Source organism: Chelonoidis abingdonii, chromosome 3 (genome assembly GCF_003597395.2).
Source record: "Chelonoidis abingdonii isolate Lonesome George chromosome 3, CheloAbing_2.0, whole genome shotgun sequence".
Taxonomy (NCBI): Eukaryota; Metazoa; Chordata; order Testudines; family Testudinidae; genus Chelonoidis; species Chelonoidis abingdonii.
The window spans coordinates 186,196,715-186,223,129 of NC_133771.1; the positions used below are offsets into that span (position 1 = coordinate 186,196,715).

At 45.6% G+C, this 26,415-nt stretch overlaps 1 protein-coding gene and 1 long non-coding RNA gene across 2 annotated transcripts in view; one reads left to right on the top strand and one right to left on the bottom strand.

The window, feature by feature from the left end:
* The window catches only part of ACYP2 (acylphosphatase 2), a 159,477-nt gene extending 142,840 nt beyond the window's left edge, over positions 1-16,637 (bottom strand). Inside the window, exons 1-3 of the mRNA XM_075064373.1 lie at positions 16,161-16,637; positions 4,963-4,979; positions 2,062-2,171 (exon numbers count right to left, since the gene is read on the bottom strand). Of these exons, the coding sequence (XP_074920474.1) occupies positions 2,062-2,171; positions 4,963-4,979; positions 16,161-16,230 (197 nt within the window). The 5' untranslated portion in view covers positions 16,231-16,637. The remainder of the gene's footprint in view (positions 1-2,061; positions 2,172-4,962; positions 4,980-16,160) is intronic.
* A 6,963-nt stretch (positions 16,638-23,600) lies between these two features.
* Positions 23,601-25,560, top strand: LOC142046506 (uncharacterized). Its single transcript, XR_012655451.1, has 3 exons — positions 23,601-23,636; positions 24,485-24,606; positions 25,486-25,560. It is a non-coding gene; the product is annotated as an uncharacterized LOC142046506 (long non-coding RNA).
* Positions 25,561-26,415: the final 855 nt, after the last annotated feature.

A 26,415-nucleotide genomic window follows, 5' to 3' on the forward strand; every position in this document is an offset into this window, starting at 1 on the left:
TTTTTCTCCCATTCACGACTGTGCCTTTTGTTAACTCATTGTCCTTGCCTAACACACCTTTCCTTTTTCTTTATACCAAGCAACTGCCATCTGTCTCCCTCTCTCTCACACATACACACCCCTACCTACCTACAACTTCTTTTGGTTTGTCTTCCTTCACTAAACTCAACACTAGTATCATCTGTCACATCTCACATTTGACACGTACATAAAAGTGAAAACACTCCAAAACCCCACAAAACTGTAGCATTTAGTGTGATCCAGGAGATAGGGTGCAGGACTCAGAAGATCTGGATTTTGTCACTTATCTGCTATAAGATCTTAGGCAAGTTACTTCATCTGTCTGTCTTATTTTGATTGTAAACTCTTCTGGATAGGGAATCTCTCTTATTATGTTTTGGTAGAGTGCCCATCACAACAGGAACCCAATCGCAGTGGAGGGCAGTAAGTACTATTGTAATACCAAAATATAATAGTGTCACTTAACTGTATGAGATAAGCAAATTCTACTATGTGCAACTGTAACTCATCCACCCATAATGCATCATCATCAGGGTTTGAACTTTGGACCTCCAGCACTGCAGCATAGTCGGCACTCACTACAATGAAAAGATTAACTCCAGTAATGGGCAGCAGGAGTAGGTTGTAATCATTTGTGGACGACCTATTAGGGAATGCACAACATACAGAAACAACGATTACATATGTATGAGTAGCCTCATTTTACCTACAGTATAATCAGACACATAGATTTGGGAGGTTCTTAAAAAGAGGCAGTGTGGCTAATGAAATAAGACTTTTGTCTGCCATATTCTATTTCCAGCCTCTGTTGCTTCTCAGGGTGTTATGACGCCTTGCTCAGTAACAAATATTGTGAAAGGAACTAAATTACCAACAGCAGTTAGAAAACATGAGTGTAAGGCCTCATTGATCCTAGTCTGGTGCAAATACCCCTAGCCCAATGTGTATTTTGATAGGGCAAGTGGGACAAGGAGGAGGATCTATTTTGTCTGATTCCCATCAGGAGATACATCTGTACCATGCTAAAAAGATACACTGGGGAGCATGCCCAGTATATGTGGTATCTTGAAAAGTTTTAGCAGAGAGCCTCCAGCAACCTCTGCTGGGCATAATACAGATTGGAAATGGCAAATCTGACATTTTATAATTCAACCAGATCTGAATGGATTTCCATGTGGACAATAAAAGGCAAGTCTCTGACACGAGGACTATCCTTGTGCAAAATCTTGAAGTTCTGCTACAACTTACAGAGACACGAGAGCCCTTGAAAAACAGGTCAGAAACGTTTGTATACTGAGATTAGGCAACCTCCATATAAAGGTATCTACTACTCTGTTCATAATAATTTATGATTTAAGAATCAAAGGAAAAGTAAGTCTATTTTACTCAGCCAAGCAGTATAAAAGCTGACAGGATTAGCACTTGTCACCAAGAACAAATAGTTCTAATTTTTTTTAAAAGTTTTAAATTTAAAATAGTATCTCAGAGCTTAATGCTATAGGCAGACATCTTAGTAAAAATTGTATCATTTAGGGTACTAGCTCACAGAAGACTAATGGAAAATACTATTACATTGCAGCAATGGTTCCAAGTCTTTTTCGTTGTTGTTGGAGGGGAAGCCCCTACTTACAGTGGACAGGTAGGCAGACACATTCCTCCCATCACCACACCATTTTCCATTATCCTATGTCCTGGCACAATTGATGGTCTTTTCTTTATATTGTCCATTTCCTTCTTTCTAATCCTGTTAATTTGTCTATTCTGTTTTCCTCCCTCTAATTTTGTGTTTTTTCACTTAATAGTCTCTTTTTCATTTTTTTGGTTTTTAATATTCCTTTTGGCTCCTCTTCCCAGCTCTCCGATACACCAAAAGGATAACTATTGCTCAGGAGTCAAGATGGCATGTTTCTAACAACCTTGATTTGTTATTGTTACAGTAAGTCACTGACATCTAAATCTAATTTTACATTCTCTTCAGAATCATTTTAACAAATTTGACAGGTCAATGAGGCTAACACACATTGACACAAAAGTACTTACATCGCATTTACTTTATCTTCTGGGCCCTGAACTTGGCCAGTAACAGTCCCTTGTCTGGTATTTTTAACCCAGCCAACTACTCCCATTTTCCTAGCTTCATCTTCTGTGTACTGATTTGGAAAATAAAACAAAAAATACATATAATATATTCAGTACCAGCAGTTATGACACACATAGATGGTGCATGAGTAATCTTAAAGCCACAGTTTCATTTCCACAACTTTCTTAAAATCTATTCTTCCTAAAAAGTATCTGTAGATATTAAAGTACCTACCCAAACACCAGGATTTTCCTGCCAGTTCTGGACTTGCAGCAGAAGCAGCCAATTTTTCAACAAGAAAGTGAGACTTATCCCACTTGTGCTTATCAGTGTTTATCATAACATCATCTCTTGGCTCCACTTTCAAATTACACTGCAGGCAATAAGCAAGTAGCAGTATAGCTTCTTTGGGACAGTTTTCTCACGATATGTCAGAACCTATTGATGGTTCCATTTGAGGGAGAAGACAAAAAATCGACACTCTCCATTTTAAGAATTTTCAACATATATCTTATCTTCTTGTGCAGAGGTCAAGGGTCTTCCACATCACCCCACAGCTGCCACTTTGAAGAAATAACACTGATAGCAAAAAACAGAAGGCTGTAAAAACTTCATCTTTTGTTAAGCATTTCTGAATTTGCTACACTTCCTTAAGCAGCTATGACATCCTATCTTCAAGCAAACAGTCAAAATAATTAGCAACTTTCCTTGAGAAGTAAATGAAGAAGAACAAAACACTTGAAGAAGAGGGAATTGTGGTAGCAATAAAGATTGAAGTCCAGTTAAATGTCTGGGTTATTAATATGGCTCTTTTTGCAATACATTATTATTGTGAACTTATGCTAATTTCACTTACTCACTTCCTGAACTGACTTCAGCCACCTCAGTTTATCTCCACTTTTTTTTAAGTTTTGCCATTCTATATTATCTGTCTTTCTCATACCTAAGTAAGATATGTGTATCTGTAATATACATGCTTTAAAACCACAAAACTGCACAGAATAGGAAGTCTATCTCTCAGAAATCCAGCAAAGAATTATTCCACCCAAAGAACAAAGAGTAAGTCAATCAATATTAGTCAACACATGTTCTTCTACTTCTCATACATCAGTTACATAAATATAGATGTCACAGGTATTTTAACTATCTACGTCTTTTCTAACTCAATCAAGACGAAACAATCTGTGCGCAAGCATGCATCTCATGTTTATATGCTACTGCAGAGTATAATCAGACTCATCACAATTGTAAACTTTAATGCAGTTCAAAGATATAGTTGGGAGTTTTCCACTCTATGTTTCAAATTTTGCTCAATAATACAATAATATACCAGAGTATGCATAGAGACTCTCTCTTTTATATCTATCTATCTTTATCAAGTTGCATATACTGCACTCAGATTTGGCTATTAGCCTCTGGGGACTACATTTTAGTATACTTCACATACACTCAACTGGGTTGGCCTAGGCTGCTATTAATGAATAGTCATTATTGATTAGTTCACTAGAGAACTGTTCCTGTTTAGACACTATCAGCACAATTTCAGTGTTTTACGGTCTTCTGTCGCATCTGTTAAAAAGCAACAAAGAGAATTTTTAAATTGTCTATTTGGTTACATTAGCCCGCTGATAAGGCATCAAAATATAAGAGAGGCACAGGCTCGTTGTTTCCTCACACAAAACACTCAATGCTCACGTCTCTCCACTTAAATATAAAGCAGGCATGGGATGATGTCATGACTTTCAAGCACACACAGACATAGATTCGCACTTCCAAGTTAACAGTAACTTAGCACAAAGCAATGAACCATATACCTGATAGAGCAGCAACTCAGCATAGGAGCCCAAAGTACCTGGGATAGACCTGAGCTGACTGGGTAGAATGAATGATGTCACTACATTCAAGGCATATGTTATACTCTAAGTCCTTCAGCAATTTCATTTTTCAGCTGTTTCACAAGTATACCTCTACCTCGATATAACGCAACCCAATATAACACGAATTCAGATATAATGTGGTAAAGCAGTGCTCTGGGGGGCAGGGCTGTGCACCCCAGTGGATCAAAGCAAGTTCGATATAATGCAGTTTCACCTATAACGCGGTAAGATATTTTGGCTTCCAAGGACAGCGTTATATTGGGGTAGAGATGTATAACCATATACTGAAAAAGCTTTATATTTAATAGTAAACAGTCAATATTTTCAGAAAATACAGTATTCTAGCTATTTCGACTCTGTGCAACATGTGTCCTCTTGTTTTCTGAGCTTCTGCCTTTCTTTTGAATTGTAATGCTCCTGCTGCAGGTTCAGAACTGGTGGAGAAGCTTGGCTGGGTTCTGAGCTGTAGAGACCAAACCTTCACATCACGTGATTATTAGACATCATCTGTCAAAAAAAAAATTATAAGCACTGTAGATTAATTTCTTTAATTCTCTGAAGAATTAACACTGTACTTTTATTTTCATGAAGAAAAATAAAAAGAGAATACACATTGCTTCAGTAGCTCAAAACTAACATTTTCCATTCAACACATTGTTAGGCCCTTGTGATGTTTAAATTCAGTGATTGAAGCCTCTAGATATTACTATGATACAAACAAATTAAATAACATCAATATGAATAAACTCTTAAAAGAAATTCTGTTTTAACAGTAGGATTATTCTATACCATGTATCTACTATAAAAATAACCCAAGATTAAAAACAACAACAACAAAAATACACAATACTTAACAGTCCAACTGAGGACTGAAAACGTCAGCTGAATGCCTTTATACTCTACTATAGGCCTCCTACAATATTTTTAGCATTGGAAATATTACACTATTGTAATGTTAAATTGGCATAATGCATGCTGCCTTACCATTCTGAAACAAACACCTAGAAAAAAAGGAAAAGAAAAGCGATTAATTTGACAGAAATAATGCTATTGCTAACAATTTTACCTAATTTGTGTCTCTGTAAACTAAACTAAGTACTAGAGGTTTGTTCTAGTCATTTTCTATGAAACTTTAAAGAACGGTTATACCTATTCATCACACTTCTAAAATATGGATAGCTACTTAGGAGTCAGGTTTATACATACATACAAATGTTTTGACCTTATTATTAGGGCCCTACCAAAATCATGGTACATTTTAGTCAATTTCAAGGTCATAGGATTTTAAAAATTGTAAATTTCATTATTTCAGCTATTTAAAGCTGAAATTTCAGAGTTGTAATTGTAGAGGTCCTGACCCAAAAAGGAGTTGGGGGGTTGTTGCAAGGTTATTGTAGAGGGAGGCTGAGTTACTGCTACCCTTACTTCTGCGTTGCCAGCAGCAGTGCAGAAGTAAGGATGGCTTGTATGATATTGACACCCTTACTTCTGTGCTGCTGCTGGCGGGCACTGCTTTCAGAGCTGGGCTCCTGGCCAGCAGCCACTGCTCTCTGCCACACAGCTCTGAAGGTAGCACAGAAGTAAGGGTGGCAATACCATGATCCCCCTAAAATAACCTTGCAACCCCCCTGCAACTCTCTTTTGGGTCTGGACCCCCAATTTGAGAAACATTGGTCTCCCCCATGAAACCTGTAGAGTACAAGGTAAAAGCACACAAAAGACCAGATTTCATGGTCCATGACACGTTTTTCATGGCCGTGAATTTGGTACGGCCTTACTTATTATGGTCTTTCTTAGGACAAATAATGACAGAGAAAATATCTTACTTGTAATTTTGCTTCTCTGAATATATCCTTTTGAAGGATTCTCTATCCCTAGCCTTAACTTCTTAGCAATACAGCGGAAGAACACTCCTAGAGCTTCAGGTTTTAATCCCTGAGAACAACCGTAGGAAGGTAGAATATAAGCCAGGCCCCCTTGATTCTTGCATCATGTACTTAATTTTTTTGCAGGCATCCCAGGAGCCCTTTCCCCTCCTTTTTTTTTTTTAAACACCTCTTGTTGAACATCCAGAATTGGCATTTTCTTTCTGGGAACTATGCCTACCATGCAATTGAAGAAACTGAGTGGAATGTTCAGAAGGCTCACAAGGACAAATAGGGGATATGTCTTGCACTCTATCCCACTACTGCTCCCCTCAAGACTCACAAACTAGGAGAATTCCATCATCTTCTGCTAAGGAGATAAGACCTGTAGTCAAAATCCTGCACAGATAGTATCTTTAAAGAATGCAGAATGTCAACAGCCTCCAAGTACGAAATAAATGCTATATTATAAAAACATATCTCCAAGCTTTTAGCTACCCAATTGGTGGCCTACTCCCACCAAAAAAATTAAGGTTGCTAAATTTATGTATGAGAATATATATATATATAAGTAGAATATATATATATAACCTTTTATGCATTTGTTTTTAGAAAACTACACAATACTATCTGAACAGAGACAGTTTATACCTTCAGGGAGAAAGTACTGAGTCCTTCGTTATGCAGGATAGATAAAAGTCATATGATGCATTAAACAAACAAAAACAAGAATTCCATTATTATGTACTTGCATTACAATAGTGTTTAGTGGCCCTGCCAATATCAGCCCCCATTGAGCTAGCCATTGTACAAACAAGTAGTAACATGGATCTCTCTCATTCAGTTTATGAGGTTTGTATTTTTATTCCTGTTTACACCTATATGATCCATAGCCTTCCTTCACACCATCCACTCAAGCATGATCAAAAAAGATATCAGTCCAACTTTATCACTGGTATATTCCATCAAAGTAAGTGGTGTTATACTCATTTTTTACCATGGTAAATTTGATCCATCAGCTGCCAGATAATATGGTTTGTGATTTTTATCATTTAAATTTAACATAGAACTAAATAATGTTTTGCTGATCCTTTATTGCTGATTTATCTATGGTGCATATTCTGACACTCTGATCAAGTTGTCAATACTTTCAGCTAAGAACAATGTACTTTAAATGTAGTTACAATATAACAGAACCAAACAGGAGACCTGCACTTGTCAGATAACTTACAAAGATACTCATGTTTGCTGTGTTGCTATAGCCATGTTTGTCCCAAGGTATTAGAGGTACAAGGTGGATGAGGTAATATCTTTTATTGGATCAACTGAACTGCGGCATTCTGAGTACCTTTCCCAGACCTGAAGAAGAAATCTGTGTAAGCTTGAAAGCTTATCCTGTTCACCAACAGAAGTTGGTCAGCTAAAATATATTATCTCACCCACCTTCTCTGTCTAAAGATATTCATGTAATTTAAACAATGCTCTTGTTGTTTGCCTTGTATTATTGCCAACATTCCCTCTCTATTCAAACTGCCTTAGTTAAATTATGTAGAAAAAACAGTTACCTTTCGTAACTGTTGTTCTTCAAGATGTGTTGCTCATGTCCATTCCTTTGGAGATATGTGCATGTCCATGTGCACAGTTGTCGGAAACTTTTGTCGTAACTGTATCCATAAGGTTGGCTGTGGCACCCCCTTGAGTGCCACGCTCATGCATCGGTATATTAGGCACTGCCGACTCTCCGCCCTCTCAGTTCCTTCTTGCCTGCAACTCTGACAGAGGGGTAGGAGGGCAGGTAATGGAATGGACATGAGCAACACATCTCGAAGAAGAACTGTTGTGCAAAGTGACATTTTTTTCTTTGAGTGCTTCCTCATGTCGATTCCATTCTACATGACTCACAAGCAGTATCTAAGGAAGTAGGCTCAGAGTTCACAGTTTCGCGCTTGCAGTACTGCCCTAGCAAAGCCGGCATCATCCCGGACCTGCTGAGTCAATGTTTAGTGGGACATAAATATATGGATGCATGACCCAGGTGGTCACCCTGCAGATGTCCTGGATAGGCACCTGGAAAAGCTGCCAGAGGCCTGCACTCTGGTTGAGTGGGCAGTGACAATCGCAGGGGGCAGCATCTTCACTTGGTCATAGCAGAAGCGAATGCAGGTGATGATTCAAGAGGCACTTCTTTGGGAGGATACAGGGTGCCCTTTCATCCTGTCAGCCACAGTGACAAACAATTGCATAGACTTAGGGAATGGCTTGGTCATGTCAATGTAGAAGACTAGAGCCCTTCTAACGTCCAAGGCATGCAGTCTACACTCCTCCTCCGACTTATGCAGCTTAGGAAAGAAGATCAGTAAGTAAATGTCCTGGCTTGAATGAAACTGAGAGGCCACCTTGGGCAGAAAAGCCAGGTGAGGTCTCAGCTGTACCTTGTCAAAAACTGTATAACATGTGTCATGGTATAATTCCCAAATCTGGACCTTAGCGTCCAAAAGATTGGGTACCAGCACGAAAGCCTCTAAGCTTAATTACCAGCTTAGATCTGATAGGCTGCCACCAACCAGGAATTTCAGTGCCTGGTACACTTGGGTCCCCCAAAACTTCCCTGTGGGACCCCAAGACTCAGATGCCCTGAGTCTTGTAACAAAGGGAAATAAACAATTCCCCCCCACCTCTCTCTCACCCAGAATTTCCTCTCTGGGCTAACCTGAGAGTTACTGATGCAACCTCTTTACATCACAATACCAAGAAGCATGTCTCCTCTCTTCCACAAAGAGACAACCCCAAATACAAGGAAACAGAAAAGATTCTCTCTCTCTTCCCCCTTAGCTTCTTCCCACCCTGGGACACTAGGAGAGTTAAACACAGAGAGCAGTTTTTCCCCTCCCCCCTGTCTTTCCTTTCTCCCACCAATTTCCTGGTGGGTCAACTAGAAAAAAAAATCAACAGGTCTTAAAAAGCAAAACTTGTAATAAAAAAAGAAAGAAAAAATAGAAAAACGGTTCTCTGTAATCTAGATGGTAAGATACAGGGTTTTCAACTTATAGAAAATGAATAAACAATAGAAAAGGGATAAACAGCCTTATCCAAAACCAATACAATTTAAAGTACTTATAGCCAAATACACTTAAAGACTCCACCAGCCAGATACACAGATGCAAATACAGCAAAACAATTTAAAAGACTATACTTTTGCTACCTTTGTACTTACAATTGGGAAACAGAAGATTAGAAGGACTGGAAATAGATCCTCTCATAGCTGAGAGAGCACAGAACAGACAAAGACCCAAGACCAAGAAACACCCACAAATTCCCTCCCTTAAGCTTTGAAAAATCCGGTTTCCTGATTGGTCCTCTTGTCAGGTGTTTGGTTCCCTTTGTTAACCCTTTACAGGTAAAAGAAACATTAACCCTTAGCTATCTGTTTATGACAACATGGCTCCGAGGTGAGCGTCCAAATTTCCGAGACCCGACAGGCCAAAGTCACTGTGACCAGGAATGCAACCTTACAGGACAAGAGAAGGAGAGAACAGGAAGCCAAAGGCTCAAAAGGGGAACCCGTGAGCCACAACAGCACCAGCTTCAAGTCCCACAGAGAAACGGGATCCTTTACATGTGGGTAAAGGTGCTCAAGGCCCTAGAGGAATGTCCTGGGTGAAGACCGACCTGCCCTCGAGTGGCAGATGGAGTGCTGAGATGGCCATCAGGCGGACCTTGATCAATGAAAGGGACAAACCCTGGAGCTTGAGATGCAGAAGGTATTCCAGAATGAGCTGCAACGAGGCCTGTTCAGGCTAGACACCATTCTCTGATATCCAACAAGTGATGTCCACTTGGCCAGGTAGGTCGCACTGGTAGAGGGCTTTCTACTTCCCAACAGGATCTGCTGAACATGTGCTGAGCACTGCTGCTCCTGCTTGTTCAACCATGCAGCAGCCAACCTGTCAGGTGCAGTGCTGCCAGATTCGGGTGCAGAAGACTGCCATGGTTTTGGGATAGAAGTCTGACCTGAGAGAAAAGGTCCAGCAGTATCTGTACCAGTGCTGGTGCAGCCAAGCCGGCGCTATGATGATCGCCCTTGATCTGTCCTGCCTTATCTTTGCAAGGACCCTGGGGAGCAACAGCACTGGAGGAAAGGTGTATATCAGAGCCCCCAACCACTGGAGTAGAAAAGCATCCGACAGGGACCTCCTGTCCAAGCCTCTCACTGAGTAAAAGATGTGGCATTTCCTGTTCTGTCTGGATGCAAACAGATCTAACTGGGGAGTTTCCCACTTGCAGAAGATGAAACTCACCACCTCTGGATGGAGGGACCACTCGTGGTGAGACAAGAAGGTCTTGTTGAGGCAATCTGCCAAGGTGTTCTTGGCCCCTGGAAGGTGTGCTGCAATGAGATGTATACCATACTGCAGACAGAGGTCTCAGAGTCTGAGGGCTTCTTGAAGAGGGCCGTTGACTTGGCTCTGCCTTGCTTGTCGATACAGAACATGGTTGCCATATTGTCCGTAAGTACCTGAACCACTTTGCCCTGTATATGAGGTGGGAAGGCATGGTAGGCTAAGCAAAACCACCCTGAGTTCCCTGGCATTGACATGCAAGTAGCGATCATAAATGGACCAACAACCTTGTGTACTGAAATCACCCAGATGGGCTCCCCACCCCAGGTCTGAAGCATCAGAGACGAGGGTCATCAATGTGGCAGGAGCCGCAAGGGGGACTTCTTCCAATAGTGGCGTGGAATCTTGCCACCAGATGAGAGATGACAGTACACTGTCCGGAATTCTAACCACCCAATCCAGGCTGTGCTGCTTGGGGACATAAGCCATAAGCCTGTAGGGGTCTGAGGCGAAGCCGCGCATACCAGACCATGTACGTGCAGGCCACCATGTGTCTCAACAGTCTGAGGGACGTGTGGGTGGTAGTGAGCGGATGGGCTCGCATACACGAGATGAAGTCCACCTTGGCTTGGAACAGAGTCTCAGGGAGGAAGACCCTGGCCAGAATGGAGTTGAGAACCACTCTGATGAATTCTATGCATTGCACTGGAGTTAAGGTTGACTTTTTCCTCATTTATTATCAGCCCCAGATCACGACAGGTGGTACAGACCAGTCCAGGATGCCTCCACATTTAGTTTCAGGACCAGCCCCTTATTAGACAGTCATCGAGGTACGGATACATTTGGAATCCCCGACGTTGCAGGTAAGTGGCCACCATCACTATGCACTTTGTGAACACCCTTGGGGCTGACCAGAGATGAAAGCACATCACCATGAATTGGAAATGACAGTGGCCCAGCATGAAATGGAGGAAGTGCTGGTGCCCCCGGAAAAAGAGAAATATGGAAGTAAACATCCTTTAAATTGAGGGTGATGTACCAGGCTCCCGGATCCAGGGAGGGGATGACAGAGGCCAGGGAGACCATGTGAAACTTTAACTTCTTGAGAGAACTGTTTAGGCAACATAGGTCCAGAATGGGTCTGCGGCCACCTTTGCCTTCAGAATTAGGAAGTAACGGAAGTAGAACCCTTTTCCTTCCATGTTCTGAGGGATCTCCTCCATTACCCCCAGATGCAGGAGGCTGTCGACCTCCTGAACGAGGAGCTGCTTGTGAGAAGGGTTCTTGAAGAGGGACAGGGAAGGGGGGTGGGAGGGATGGATTGTGATAAACCTATAAAGGGTATAGCCTGATGAAACTGTATTGAGCACCCAAGGTGATACAGGACCAGGCCGACCAGAAAGGGCGGAGGCGGTCAAGGAAGGGGAAGGATGGATCCTACAGATTGGCTCAGGAGCATCCTCAAAACAACTGTTTTTAGCCTCCCAGGCCTCAGGGATGGTCAGGTTGTGAAGCTGGGCAGAAAGACGACAGATATCGCCACTTATGCCCTTTGTCTTTATCTTTTCTCCTGTAGGAGCCTGCTCTGGGAGTTCCCCAGGATCTGGACTGCTGAGGGGGAGGAGGCAGAGGACAGAAAGGCTTCCTGGACTGTTGCGGGGTATGAAGGCCCAAGGAACGGAGGGTGGCCCGGGAGTCTTTAAGGTGATGGAGCCTTCAGTCCGTGAGCTCAGAGTACCCTCGAAAGGGAGGTCTTGGATCATGGCTTGCATCTCTTGGGACAACCCAAAGGACTGCTGCATCTCATGGCCACCACAGATGTGACCACCCTGGCCACTGAGTCAGTAGCGTCCCAGGCCATTTGGAGGACCACCCCCGGCAACTGACGTGCCTTTGTCCAGCAGCGCAGCAAACTCCTGGACATGATCTTGGGGGAGGGTCTCTTTGAATTTATTCAGGAAATCCCACAGATTGAAATTATAGCATCCCAGCAGGGCCTGGTGACTAGAGACTTTGAATTGTAGGCTACCCATTGAATAAACTTTTCTGCCAAACAAATCAAGTCTTTTGGCCTCTTTGTTCTTTGGTGTGTTGCTAACTTGACCCTGTCTGTGCCTTTTGTTCACTGCAGACATGACCAGTGATTCTGCAGAGGGATGTGTATAGAGGTATTCAAAACCCCTTGCAGGGATATAGTATTTCTTTTCCATCTTCTTAGAGATCGTGGAATAGAAGAGGGGGTTTGCCACAGTGATTTGGCAATTTTAAGGACCCCCGGGTTGGAGGGGCAATGCGATCCGAGCAGGGGAAGCAGCTGAAATGATGCCAAAGAGGTCATCAGCTTTCTCCGCATCCTCCTCAACCTGGAGCTTTAAGTTTTCACCCACCCGTTAAGGAGGGCCTGGTGCTCACTGAAGACATCCAGGGGACAGCTGGAGTGGAAAGGCCCGGCCATCGCCTCATCAGGGGACGATGAAAAGGACTGTCCCATTTGAGGAAGAGCGTGTTCCCCCTCCTTATCTGGGGAAGGCTCCTTTGGTGCCAGGGTCCAGTGCACTGATGCCGCATCTGGCTCGGTACCACACTCTGACTGTGGCACCAGCAGTGCCATGGCTGGCTTATCCGAGGCAGCCAGAGAGGGCTAGGAATATGTGATCGGCATTACCAGCACTCCCTCTGGGTTCCAGTATGGCCACTGAGTAGCCCACAGTCCCTGCTGTGATGGCACTGTGGTCAGTGCTGCCACAGTCTCCCACGTTGAGGATAATTCCCTTATGGGGGTAAAGGCTAAATTCTTGGTCCGACTCAGACCACTGTCCCTCTGGCAACCAAGATGGAGTCATCGAGGCCTGGGTTTCCCTGCTGACTTTGGACAGCAACCTGTGAGATGAAGGCAAGTAGAGACATCTGCTGGAGGAGCAGTACCAGGGCTACTGAGACCAGCGCTGTGATTCTGAACAGCCCCTCCAGGACAGTGACCAACATCTAGGAGACAGGGCCCAGGCGACCTGTGGCCAGAAGTTCGCCAGTATCTGCGGTAAGGGGAACAGTGTTGCGGCTCTGGCATCTTGAAGCTAGTAGGCGGGGAACGCATCAGGGACCTGGGTCGTCTGGCTGGAGAGTTAGAATATGGTGCCAGCATCCGAGGTGGCGGAGATGGGGATGTGTGCCTGCGGTCCGGTGATCAGGGGTGCTCCGCCCTCCTGTGAGGCTGCACTCCCATAGGCTTCCCCTTTGGTGCCGGATCACAGTAAAGACAGTCACCTGGTGTGGTGCCTGCGGAGCCGGCTGCTTTTGCTCTTTGGCCACTTGGACCACTTCAGCCCGATGGCCTTGGCAGAAGCCAGCGACCTTTGCAACTTCCACGGGTCGGGGGTGGATCCCTGGCCAAGCTGGGAGGTCTGAACTCAGCGGTACCCCACAGTGGACGTGAAACCCGTGAAACAGTGAACATATGGCCTAACAAAGGTCCTTTTCCCACAGCCCCCTTGTCCTTCACTGCCGAGGGGCTCCTCTTCTTCTGGGGGTTCTTCGGCACCGGCGAGGGGGAATAGTACCAGGTGGAACCCAGTGCAAACGGTGCCCTTCACTCCGAAGCCTCACTCCTTTTGTGTACAAGGACGAAAGTTCTTATAAATGCAACACTTGTCCTTTCTATGGGCTTCCCCCAAACACTTCAAGCAGCTGTTGTGGGGGTCATTGTCCGGCAATGGCCTGCTGCATGACGCACACGCTTTGGAGCCAGGTGAGTGGGGCATGCCCCGTTTGGGGACAAAGTCCCAGCGGGGACTCTAAGTACTGTAACTTAACAGTATAAAGACTAACCAACTACCATTAACCATGTACAGATTAGGTAGAACAAAGGACTATGAAGAACACTCTTGCTAAAGGCACTCCAACCAACAGTCATGGGCAGTAAGAAGGAACTGAGAGGGTGTAGGGTTGGTGGCGCCTAATATACCAGCGCATGAATGTGGCACTCAAGTCTCCAACAACTGTGCACATGGGCATGGGCACACCTGGAATGGAATCAACATGAGCACACTCTTGAAGAACTGATACTTCCATCTAGGTTTATCTGCTTCAAGATATCAACCTCTTATCTAACTTTCACACATACTGAACGGAAATAAAAATAATTTAGACTACACTTGACCATTGTAGTATTTTAAGTACATTTTGTACTTATTTTCACACACCATTTATTACATCCTTATTTCTTAGAATAAGCTAGGTCTGCCCCACAGAACTATATCATGGGCTTCCTGAAATCACTTCAAAACAGTACGCTTCTAATTATCAATTTTTAACTTCTTTAAACTTTTCTGTTTATTATGCCGGTTCACCTAATTACTAATGCTGTGGACCTCTTTTAGTATAAAGCCTCCCCGCTCCTCCCCCTCAAACAACGTTACTCCATTGGTGAAGCTATAATTTGCAAAAGGTGCTTCGATCAATAAGAGGCTTACAAGGTGCATCATTACACATGAAATTTCACTGCCTCCAAGTTCATTGTAAAGAGACACTATTACTGCACATCTCTGGGAAAGCTTCTGTTCTTCACACACAATCCAGCCTCCTCATTCGGCAGCGTATGGCTGTGAAACTCAAGCACTCATATTTTAAAGTTATAGCTCGGAGAGAGTTTGAAGTTTTTATAGAATCATAGAACTGGAAGGGACCTCGAGAGGTCATCTAGTCCAGTCCTCTGCACTCACAGCAGGACTAAATATTATCTAGACCAGTGGTTCTCAAACTTTTGTACTGGTGACCCCTTCCACATAGCAAGCCTCTGAATACGACCCCCCCCCCATATAAATTAAAAACACTTTTTTATATATTTAACACCACTATAAATGTTGGAGGCAAAGCAGGGTTTGGGGTGGAGGCTGACAGCTCACAACCCCTCACGTAATAACCTCATGACCCCCTGAGGGGTCCCAACCCCCAGTTTGAGAACCCCTGATCTAGACCACTCCTGACAGATGTTTGTTTAAGCTGCTCTTAAAAATCTCCAATGATGGAGATTCCACAACCTCCCTAGGCAATTTATTCCAGTTCTTAACCATCTTGACAACTAGGAAGTTTTTCCTAATGTCCAACCTAAACCTCTCTTGTTGCAATTGAAGCCCCTTGCTTTTGTCCTATCCTCAGAGATTAAGAAAAACAATTTTTCTCCCTCCTCCTTATAACAACCTTTCACACACTTGAAAAGTGTTATCATGTCCCCCTCAGTCTTCTCTTCTCCAGACTAAACAAACTCAATTTTTTCAATCTTCCCTCATAGATCATGTTTTCTAGACCTTTAATCATTTTTGCTGCTCTTCTCTGGCCTTTTTCCAATTTGTCCATATCTTTCCTGAAATGTGGCACCCAGAACTGGACACAGTACGCCAGTGAACACCTAATCAGTGCAAAGCAGAGAAGAATTACTTCTCATGTCTTGCTCACAACACTCCTGCTACTACGTCCTTGAATGATGTTTGCTTTTTTTCACAAGAGTGTTACACTCTTGACTCATATTTAGCTTGTGGGCCACCACGACCCCCAGATCCCTTTCGGCAGTTCTCCTGCGCAGGCAGTCACTTCCCATTTATGCAACCCTCTGGAAAAATTATATGGATGGGAGGGGCAAGATTACATTTGACGGGCACTAACAGGACCTCTGCAAGCCCTTTATTGTACACATTGGCCGCAGTCAGACCTCAGATACATGCTGAGCTTTAACACGTTTGTCCAGCTGAGGCCAGTCCTGCAAGCCATAAAGAAAAGCCTAGGGGCCTAATCCCCCGCTCCCTCATGTAAGAGGGTGAGGAGAGTGGGGTCCCCTACCCAGCCCCTGTTCCCCCGGCGCGGGGCTCGCCGCTGCAGCGACCTGAAGCCGCAGCCCTCTACGTGCATTCGCGCAGGGAACGAACTTACAGCTCCGCGCATGCGCACCCAGCCGCGTCATGCACCCCGTCCGCCCCGCACTTACCCTGCACCCGACCGAACACTTCATAGTCCACTGACTTGAGGACGCCGGAGGCCTTGGCGAGGGCGGACATGGTGGGGGGTGCAGGCGCGGGCGCCGGCCTGCTCGGATCCGCCGCGGGAGTGCCGGGGACCTACGGAGCCGGGCGCGCCGCGACAGCCCTCTGGGCTCGTTTGGAGGGGCTGGGACGGCAGCGCGCGGGGCTCAAGTTTCTTGGAAAAGCGGCCGCCTGCCAGGCTGAGCCTGTGTCGGGCCCGAAGCGCCCTGCCCAGGCCCGCTGGTGGGAGCTGTGAAAACGGTCTCGCGGCACCTGCCTCACAGCGCCCAGGCCGCCCGCCCCTGACCGCGTGTTGGGGCACAGCCCGCACTGAGACCCCCGGAGAGGGCGGCTGGACCGCTCACTGGCGTGGGGGAGGCGCCTAACTCCTGGGACCCCCCCCAGGCAGGGGAGAGAGCTCCAAATAATGAGCCCCCCTCACACACACACACCATCCTGAGGGCCTCTCCCCGGCTGCTGAACCCAGGGACAGCCCCTAGTGAGAGGGAGAGGCCCCCATCAGGACCTCCAGACAGAGCTGCCCAGAGGATTCAGGGGGGCCTGGGGCAAAGCAAGGGAGCAGACATAAAAAAAGGTGCCACCTGATGCTGCACTTGTACTCACCCAGTGGCGTTCTGAGTCTGCAGCGGTGGTGGGTCCTTCACTCACTCCATGTTTCTGGTGGCACTGAAGGACCCGCCGCTGAAGACCCAGAGCGAGTGAAGGGCTTGCCACCGAAGTGTCGACGACGACCCGGACTGCGGCCGGGTGAGTAAAAGTTAAAAAGGCGCCTTTAGCCCGGGCTTACGGGGCCCCTGTGGGGCCTGGGGCAAATTGCCCCACTTGCTGCCTCTCAGACAGCCCTGCCTCCAGGAGTGGGAGAGACCCACTGACTCTCCCAGGAAGTCCCCTCCCCCAGCATGACATAGTGTTAACCCCCACCCCCACTGAAAAACTTGTCCCCACCTGCAAAAAGTGAGGTGTGTCGGGGCACACCCTGTGTTAGGGGATTTGGACTAGGGCCTGTATAGAAGAGTCTCTCCCTTTCCTGGCCTGTCCAGGAAGCAAGGGAGCTTGGGGCAAAGACCCCTTCCAACTTCTCCAATGAATAAGGAGACTTGGGGCAGCCTCGTCAATTGTTCCTCATTGAGTGGACCACAGCTTTATAGAGTTTCATGGATCACCTTCCTAATCATGCGGGACATGTCCTTTTCCATTTGTAATTAGGTAACATGTCAATTCTAACATTGAAAATAACTTTAGGAAGGTATTTAAGGTACAGCAGAACCTTAGAGAGCATTATGAACACCAGAGCTACTAACTGACCTTTTAATAGGGCTGTCAAGCGATTAAAAAAATTAATCGCAAATAATTTTGCTGTTAACAATAGAATACCATTTATTGTAAATATTTTGGGATGTTTATGACATTTTCAAATATTAATTTCAATTACAACACAATACAAAGTGTATAATGCTCACTTTATTACAAATATTTGCACTGTAAAAAACAAAAATTTCAGTTCACCTCATACAAGTGCTGTACTATAATCTCTTTATAATGAAAGTTGAACTTACAAATGTAGAATTATGTACACAAAAAAAAACTTCATTCAAAAATAAAACAGTGTAAAATTTTAGAGACTACAAGTCCACTCAGTCCTACTTCTTGGTCAGCCATCGCTCAGACAAACAAGGTTGGTTACAATTTGCAGGAGATAATGCTGCCTGATTCGTGTTTACAGTGTCACCTGAAAGTGAGAACAGGCATTCGCATGGCACTGTTGTAACTGACGTTGCAAGATATTTACGTGCCAGATGCTCCAAAGATTCATATGTCCATGCTTCAACTACTATTCCAGAGGACATGCTTCCATGCTGATAATGGGTTCTGCTTGATAACAATCCAAAGCAGTGGGAACTGACACACATTCAATTTCATCATCTGAGTCAGGTGCCACCAGCAGATAGTTGATTTTCATTTTTGGTGGTTTGGGGTTCTGTAGTTTCTACATCAGAGTGTTGCTCTTTTAAGACTTCTAAAAGCATGCTCCACACCTTGTCCCTCTCAGATTTTGGATGGCACTTCAGATTCTTAAACCTAGGGTCTAGTGCTGTAGCTATTTTTAGAACTCTTACATTAGTACCTTCTTTGCATTTTGTCAAATCTGGTGTGAAAGGCTTAAAAGGAACATGTGCTGAGTCATCATCCCAGACTGCTGTAACATGAAATGGGTGCAGAATGTGGGTAAAACAGAGCAGGAGACATACAATTCTCCCCCCAAGGAGTAGAGTCACAAATATAATCCACACATTTTTTTAATGGGCATCATCAGCATGGAAGCATGTCCTCTGGAATGATAGCCAAAGCATGGAAGAGGCGTATGAATGTTTAACATATCTCGCATGTAAATACCTTGCAGTGCTGGCTACAAAATTGCCATGCAAACACCTGTTCTCACTTTTAGGTGACACTGTAAATAAGAAGCAGACAGCAGTATCTCCCGTCAATATAAACAAACTTGTTTGTCTTAGTGATTAGCAGAATAAGAAGTAGGACTGAGTGGACTTGTAGGCTGTAAAGTTTTACACAGTTTTGTTTTTGAGTGTAGTTATGTAACCAAAAAAAAAAATTGCATTTGTAAGTTACACTTTCACAGTAACAATTCAGTATTTGTATGAGGTGATTTGAAAAATACTATTTCTTCTGTTTATCATTTTTACAGTGCATATATTTGTAATAAAAAATAATATAAAGTGAGCACTGTGCACTTTGTATTTTGTGTTGTAATTGGATTCAATATTGAAAATGGAGAAAAACATCCAAAAATATTTAATAAATTTCAGTTAGTAGTATTCTATTGTTATAAGTGTGATTAATTGCGATTAATTTTTTTAATCACCATTAATTTTTTTTAGTTAATCGCGTGAGTTAACTGCAATTAATTGACAGCCCTACTGACCAGTCAACTACACGTCTCATTTGGAACCGGAAGTATGCAATCAGGTAGCAGCAGAGACCGAAAAAAGAAAGAGACAAATACAGTACAGAACAGTACTGTGTTAAATGTACACTACTAAAAAAAAAATTTTTTTTTAAATTTGACGAGGTAAGGAAACTTTCTGTGCTTGTTTCATTTAAATTGAGATGGTTAAAAGCAGCATTTTTCTTCTGCATAGTAAAGTTTAAAAGCTGTATTAAGTCAATGTTCAGTTGTAAACTTTTGAAAGAACAACCATAACATTTTGTTCAGAATTACGAACATTTCAGAGTTACGAACAACGTCCATTCCCAATGTGTTCATAATTCTGAGGTTCTACTGTATTTATATCTATCTGTAATGCAATTTATATGCAGTGTTGATGTAGTTGTGTCAGTCCCAGGATATTAGAGAGACAGGGTGGGTGTGGTAATATCTTGTATTGGACCAACTTCTGCCAGTGAGTGAGACAAACTTTTGAGTTTACACAGAAAGCTTGTCTCATTCACCAACATAAGTTAGTACAATAATAGATGTTACCTCACCCACCTTGTCTCTTTAATGCAATTTTGCAGGTAGAAACAAGAGCTGGCACCTTATGAATAACCATCTCTCTACAGAACCCCAGAGATCCACAGGCCACAGTATTGTTACATCTCTACGATGTAATAGTAGATGTCAGGGCCTTGTTGTGGGAGGAGAAATCAGTGATGTGCTGTCTAGGCATATTCTTAATGCAACTTCCTTATTTTACACTATATACAGCAGCCCTTGAACAGAATTAGTCACAAACTGCTTGCATACACTCCCCTCTTTCATGGAGCTCAGTTCAAACACAACCAGCTGGTTTCTCTCCCTCAAGAAGTGACTCTAGTTAGAGCAGTGATGGGCAACCTGCAGCCCACGGACCACATGTGGCCTATCAGGATAATCTGATTGTGGGCCACAAGACATTTTGCTGACGTTGACCATCCGCAGGCACGTTCCTCCGCAGCTCCCAGTGCCCGCGGGCCGCAAGTTGCCCATCAGTGAGTTATGTAGGGATATTAAAGAAGGTACTAACAGTGATTCTCCCAAGTGACAGTAGCCCCCCATAATTTGTCCCCCACACTTTAAAAATCCAACAGTTTCACCAAGTACAAAAATCTTTTCGGTCTTCTGTTAAAACTCGTAAGCTACTGTCCGCAGAAACCATTGATTGTATCTATTCTGTGAAAGATACTCTATTACTATGTAAAACTTACGAACAAGTTAATTGACTTTGTTCTTGAACTGAAGGCTGTGAGCCTTAAGCTGTAATTGATACAATGTAAACAAATGCTATAAGCCCTTAAGTGACTTTCACTTCATTGTAACGGCAACGGCTCCTAGGAACAGACCCCCACACTCTGTGATTAAAGGGCCAGGAGTCTCAAATGAATTAGCACACACTCCAAAAGTAGTGGTAGAGACAGTAAATTAAAATATGGTTAAGATATGGAATGTACATTGATGAATGCTTGATGTACATGAATGGTTAGGGAGGTTCCAGCCTAGAAAGGAAGTGTCCATTGGTGGAAGAATGTGTCAAGTGGACCACCAGACAACCCCCGGACGGTAAACTGGGATCCACCCCAACACCTGGAAGGATGAGAAACACAAACTTTGGACAGTGTGGAGCCACCAGGAATGTGCCATCTGCTGACTGAGTCAGCAACAGCAAGATGAAACAGTTCCCATAGACTAACATAGGAATTAATTCCCATAAGAATGGACTCTAAAGACTGACGACTTTGAGTCTCTGGTTCTGCTACCAACCTCCAGGAGCATCAGGTGCATCTGACACAGACTCAGCTCCATCCTCATGACCAAGATACCTGGCCAGTAACTTGGCATGAGCAACTTCTAGGCTGGTAACTATAACACCTATACAGAACTTGAATGAATGATTGTGTGAATGAATATATATATATAATGTATGTGTGCATAAGGAATAAGTAGTGATAGGAATAAGTAGTTAAACAACATTGTTTACTTTTATCTTTTGATTTATTATAATATTTGCAATAAATGTGGCATCTTTGCCTTCCTTCTTAATAAGATCCTGCTGGTTTTTATTCTATTGGTATAACATTTAGTGAGATTAAAGCAGAGAGCAAATTCCCTTGCTATTTGCCGTAGCTCCCCTCAAAAGACAGTATATCACAAAACTAATAACAATACAAGAACTTCTTTAAAGACTGTATGCTGATTGCATGATAGAAAATATATTCTTAAGACTGTATGTAATCGTACCAGATGGTGAATCCCACCTTAACAGAACGAAGTTTGATTACTTTCTGCCAATCCTTCTAGATACCCATGCAATCAATTTCCCTGCGTTTTTATTTGTGCCTTATATACCATTGTGTTATAGTAAAATTTATTGTTTTCCCTGACTGTGCAACAATTTTTCTAATGTAACATGATTGTGAACGATATTCATTGTTCAATAAGTGTATAACTAACTATACATGCTATAGGTCAGATTCTCCTGTGTTCCAATAATTTAGTATCACTCTGGTATCAGGAAGTGGTTGGAAAGCAGCCAAATCTGGTCCTCTGAGAATTCCACTAGTGTTGGAGAGTTATCAGCTGATGGAGAGCTGATGTAGCTGTTCCTAAACCACCAGCATTACCACAAATCCTAGTCAAGGGGTTTGTTGGGAAGAACCAGGAGTGGTTACTTAAAATTTGTGGAGAAAAGAGAGTTACCTTTTCCGTAACTGGTGTTCTTCGAGATGTGTTGCTCATGTCTATTCCAAATAGGTGTTCATGCTTGCCATGTGCACTGGTGCCAGAAGTTTTTCCCCTAGCAGTACCCATGGGGCAGCGCCCCAGCGACCCCTGGAGTGGTGCCTCCATGATGCGGTACAAGGGGCGCTGCGCACTCCTCCCACCCTCAGTTCCTTCTTGCCAGACAACTCTGACAGATGGAAAGGAGGGCAGGATGTGGAATAGACATGAGCAACACATCTCGAAGAACACCAGTTACAGAAAAGGTAACTATCTTTTCTTCTTCGAGTGATGCTCATGTGTATTCCACAATAGGTGATTCCAAGCTATATCTGTTGGAGTTAGGTAGGAGTTCACAAATTCTCAGGACGGAGCACAGCCCTGCCGAACCCGGTGTCATCCGTTTTCTGGGAGACAATCGCATAGTGCGAGGTGAACGTGTGAACTGAAGACCATGTGGCAGCGCTACAAATGTCCTGAATGGGGACATGGGCCAAAAAGGCAACTGACAAGACCTGCGCCCAAGTTGAGTGCGCCTTCACAATTGGTGGCGGAAGGATTCCCGCCAGGTCATAACAGGTACAAATGCATGAGATGATCCAGGTGGAGAGCTGCTGAGTGGAGATCAGCCAACTCTTTATGTGCTCAGACGAGGCGATGAACAGTTGCAAGGCCTTTCTAAATGGCATAGTCTGCTCCAAGTAGAAAGCCAGAGCCAGTCTCACATCCAGTGTATGGAGGCGGCGATCCTCACTGAACGCATGGGTCTTGGAGCAGAGGACCGGCAGAAAAATGTCCTGATCCATATGATAGGCGGAGATCACCTTCGGGAAGAACAAAGGATGTGCGCAGTGCTGGACCTTATCTTTATGAAACACTGTGTATGGAGGCTCAGAGATCAGGGCCCTGAACTCTGAGACCAGCCTAACCGACGTGATTGCAGCCAGGAAGGCCACCTTCCACGAGAGGTGTGACCAGGAGCATGTGGCTAGCGGCTCAGACGGGGGCCCTGTGAGACATGCCAACACCAGGTTTAGGTCGCACTCTGGAACAAGGGGCCTAACATATGGGAAGAGGCGATCTAACCTCTTAAGGAATCGGCCAGTCGTAGCATGGGAGAATACCGTATGGCCCTGCACTGGTGAATGGAAAGCCGATATGGCTGCCAGGTGCACCTTGATTGACGAGGTGCAAGGCTCTGGACTCTAAACTGAAGGAGGTAGTCCAGAATAAACTGGATCAGGGCGGCCACTGGGGAAATGCCCTGCTTGTCTGCCCATCTGGAAAACCGAGACCACTTTGCCAAGTAGGCTCAGCGCGTGGAAGGCCACCTGCTTTCTAGGAGGATGCGCTGAATGTCTTCCAAGCACGTCCTTTTCTTCCGACCTAACCATTGAGCAGCCACACCGTGAGGTGGAGTGCTGCTAGGTTGGGGTGGAGGAGGCAGCCCTGGTTTTGGGAGAGCAGGTCTGGGCAGGACGGCAATGGCCATGGTGGGGCAACCGCCAGGCCCATGAGGGTCCTGCACCAATGCTGCCTGGCCGATGCTGGGGTAATCAGAAGGACCCGGACCTTGTCCATCTTTATCTTTTCCAGGACCTTGCCAATTAGTGGGAATGGGGGAAAGGCATAGAGAAACCGGCCTGACCAGGACAGGAGGAAGGCATTGGAGATAAAGCCTCGTCCCAGCGCCCCGGGGCAGAACCAGGTACTGGCGAGTCTCAAACAGGTCTTCCTGGGGAGTTCCCTACACTTGGAAAAGTCTGTGCACCACCCCTGGGTGGAGAGACCACTCGTACTAAGAGGAGAAGTCCCTGCTCAGGTGATCCACCCACGCATTCCGGGTGCCGGCAGATGAAAGGCCTGTAGGCGGATGTCGTGGGCTATACAAAAATCCCACAGCCTGAGGGCTTCGCGGCAGAGGGCAGAGGATCTGCCTTGCCTGTTGATGTAGAACATCAAGGCCGTGTTGTCCGTGAGGACCCTGACCACCCGGCCCTCTAGGTGCAAGCAGAAGGCTATGCACACCAGCCATACTGCCCTGAGCTACTTGACGTTTATGTGGAGGGTCAGATCCTGAGCCGACCACAGACCTTTGGTCTGAACATTCCCCACATGGGTCCCCCATCCCAGGTCCAATGCGTCGGACCCGAGCTCCAGCAACGGGACCCTGCCCCTGAATGGGACCCCTTGGAGCATGTTTCTCAGAGAGGATCACCACCGTAGGGAGGTGATCACTGGCTCGGGTACCATGAGGACTTTGTCCATCCTGTTTCTGGCCTGGGAGAGCTCCGAGGCCAACCAGAGCTGGAGGGCCCTCATCCTGAGTCTGGGGTGACAGACCACATATGTGCACACCGACATGTAACCCAAGAGCTGGAGGCACACTCTGGCCATTGTCACTGGAAACCTTGTGACCGTGTCAATGAGCTTCTTCAGGGTCTCAAACCTGTCCAGTGGGAGGGAGGCTCTGGCCGACAAGGTGTCCAGGACTGCCCCGATAAACTCTATGCATTGAACTGGGACTAACGTGGACTTGGTGTTGTCTATCAACAGACCCAAAGTGATGCACGTGGACAGAAGGAGTGCCACGAGATCTCCTGCACCTGCGACCCGGAGCTGCCCTTGACCATCCAGTCATCCGGATAGGGGAAGATCTGGACCCCTTGGTGACTGAGGTAGGCCGCCACCAGCGACATATATTTCGTGAATACTCTGGGGGCAGTGGACAGGCCAAATGGGAGGACCATAAATTGTAGTGTTCCTGCCCCACCGTGAAACAGAGGATGTGTCTGTGCCCCTCAAATATATGAATGTGGAAGTACGTGTCCTGCAGATCGAGGGCGGCGTACCAGTCCCTGGGATCCAGGGAGGGGATGATGGAGACCACGGAGACCATGCGGAACTTGAGCTTCACCATGTATTGGTTCAGGCCTCGCAGGTTCAAGATGGGACTGAGCCCCACTTTGGCCTTCGGGATAAGGAAATGGCAGGAGTAGTACCCCTTGCGCTTGAACTCCCCAGGTACCACTTCCACCACTTCTAGGCCCAGGAGCCGCTCCGCCTTCTGCTTGAGCAGAGCCTCATGTGAGGGGTCCCCCCAGGAGGGACGGGGGAATGGTTAGGCAGGGAGGAAGTAAACTGTAGGTTGTAGCCTCAGGAGATGGTGTTGAGGACCCATCGGTCCAAGGGCAGCCACGACCACTCCGGGAGGAAAGCACACAACTGATTGGAGAAGGGAAGCTTTATCGAGGGTTGATCTCTGATGAGAACTGGCAGGGCGCCCCTTGGTGTCCCATCAAAACCCCCTTTTCCCCGCTTGCTTGCCCTTGGAGGACACAGGCTGAGGGGCAGGCCAAGACTGCATCTGTGGGCCCCTCGTATAGTCCCACGACTTCTTATAAGCGGTCTTGTATTTTGGGTAGGTGGCCTGAGTGGGAGTCTGCTGCGGCTTGAACTTAGGTTTAGCTGGAGCAGGAACATAGAGACCCAGAGTCTGGAGTCGTGCGGGAATCTTTCAGGCCATGCAGCTTTGTACCCGTTTGTTCCACAAACAGAGCTTTGCCATCAAATGGGAGGTCCTGCAGAGAGGTCTGCACCTTGCTGGACAGCCCAGAGAGCAAGAGCCATGACACCCTTCTCAGAGACACCGCAGAGACCAGGGTACTGCGTGGATGGCTCCGCTACATCCGAAGTTGCCTGCAGGGTTGCCCTTGCAACCACTGTACCCTCTTCCACCAGCGCTTTGAAATCCTTCCTGTCACACTCCTGGAGAAAGTCCTCGAACTTGGGCAGGGAGCCCCACAGATTAAACTCATACCAGCCCAGAAGAGCCTGGTGGTTTGCCACCTGTAACTGGAAGCTCGAGGATGAATAGATTTTCCTTCCAAAAGAGTCCAGCCTCCTTGAATCTTTATTTTTCGGTGTGAGGCTGGCCAGCCGTGCCATTCCCTGTGGTTGACCGACTCGACCACCAGGGAGTTAGGAGCAGGGTGGGTGTATATGTATTCATGCCCCTTGGTGGGCACAAAACACTTTCGTTCTGCTCTCTTAGAGATGGGGGCCAATGAGGCCGGGGTTTACTACAGGGCATTTGAAATTTTTGCCACCCCTTCATGGAGAGGCAAGGCCACCCTGCCCGGTGTCGCGGAGGATAGCACATTAAACAGAGAGTCCGAGGGCTCCTCCATCTCCTCTGCTTTGAGATTGAGGCTTGATGCCACCCTTTTTAAGAGTTCTTGGTGGGCCCTAAAGTCCTCCTGTGAGACAGAGGGAGGAGGGACCATAATCGTCTCATCCGGGGAGGGTGAGGAGGCCAGTGTGGTACTTTGGGTGTCCACCAGCATTGGAGGGTCCACCAGCTGGTCGGTCTCCAGGCACGGTGCCAAGGATGTACGTCTCACTGACTCCTTCTTTGGAGGTCTGGAGAGGGAGGCTGATGGTCCTTCTGAGGTTCCGGCCACTGAGCGAGCCCCCACCGGGGGCTG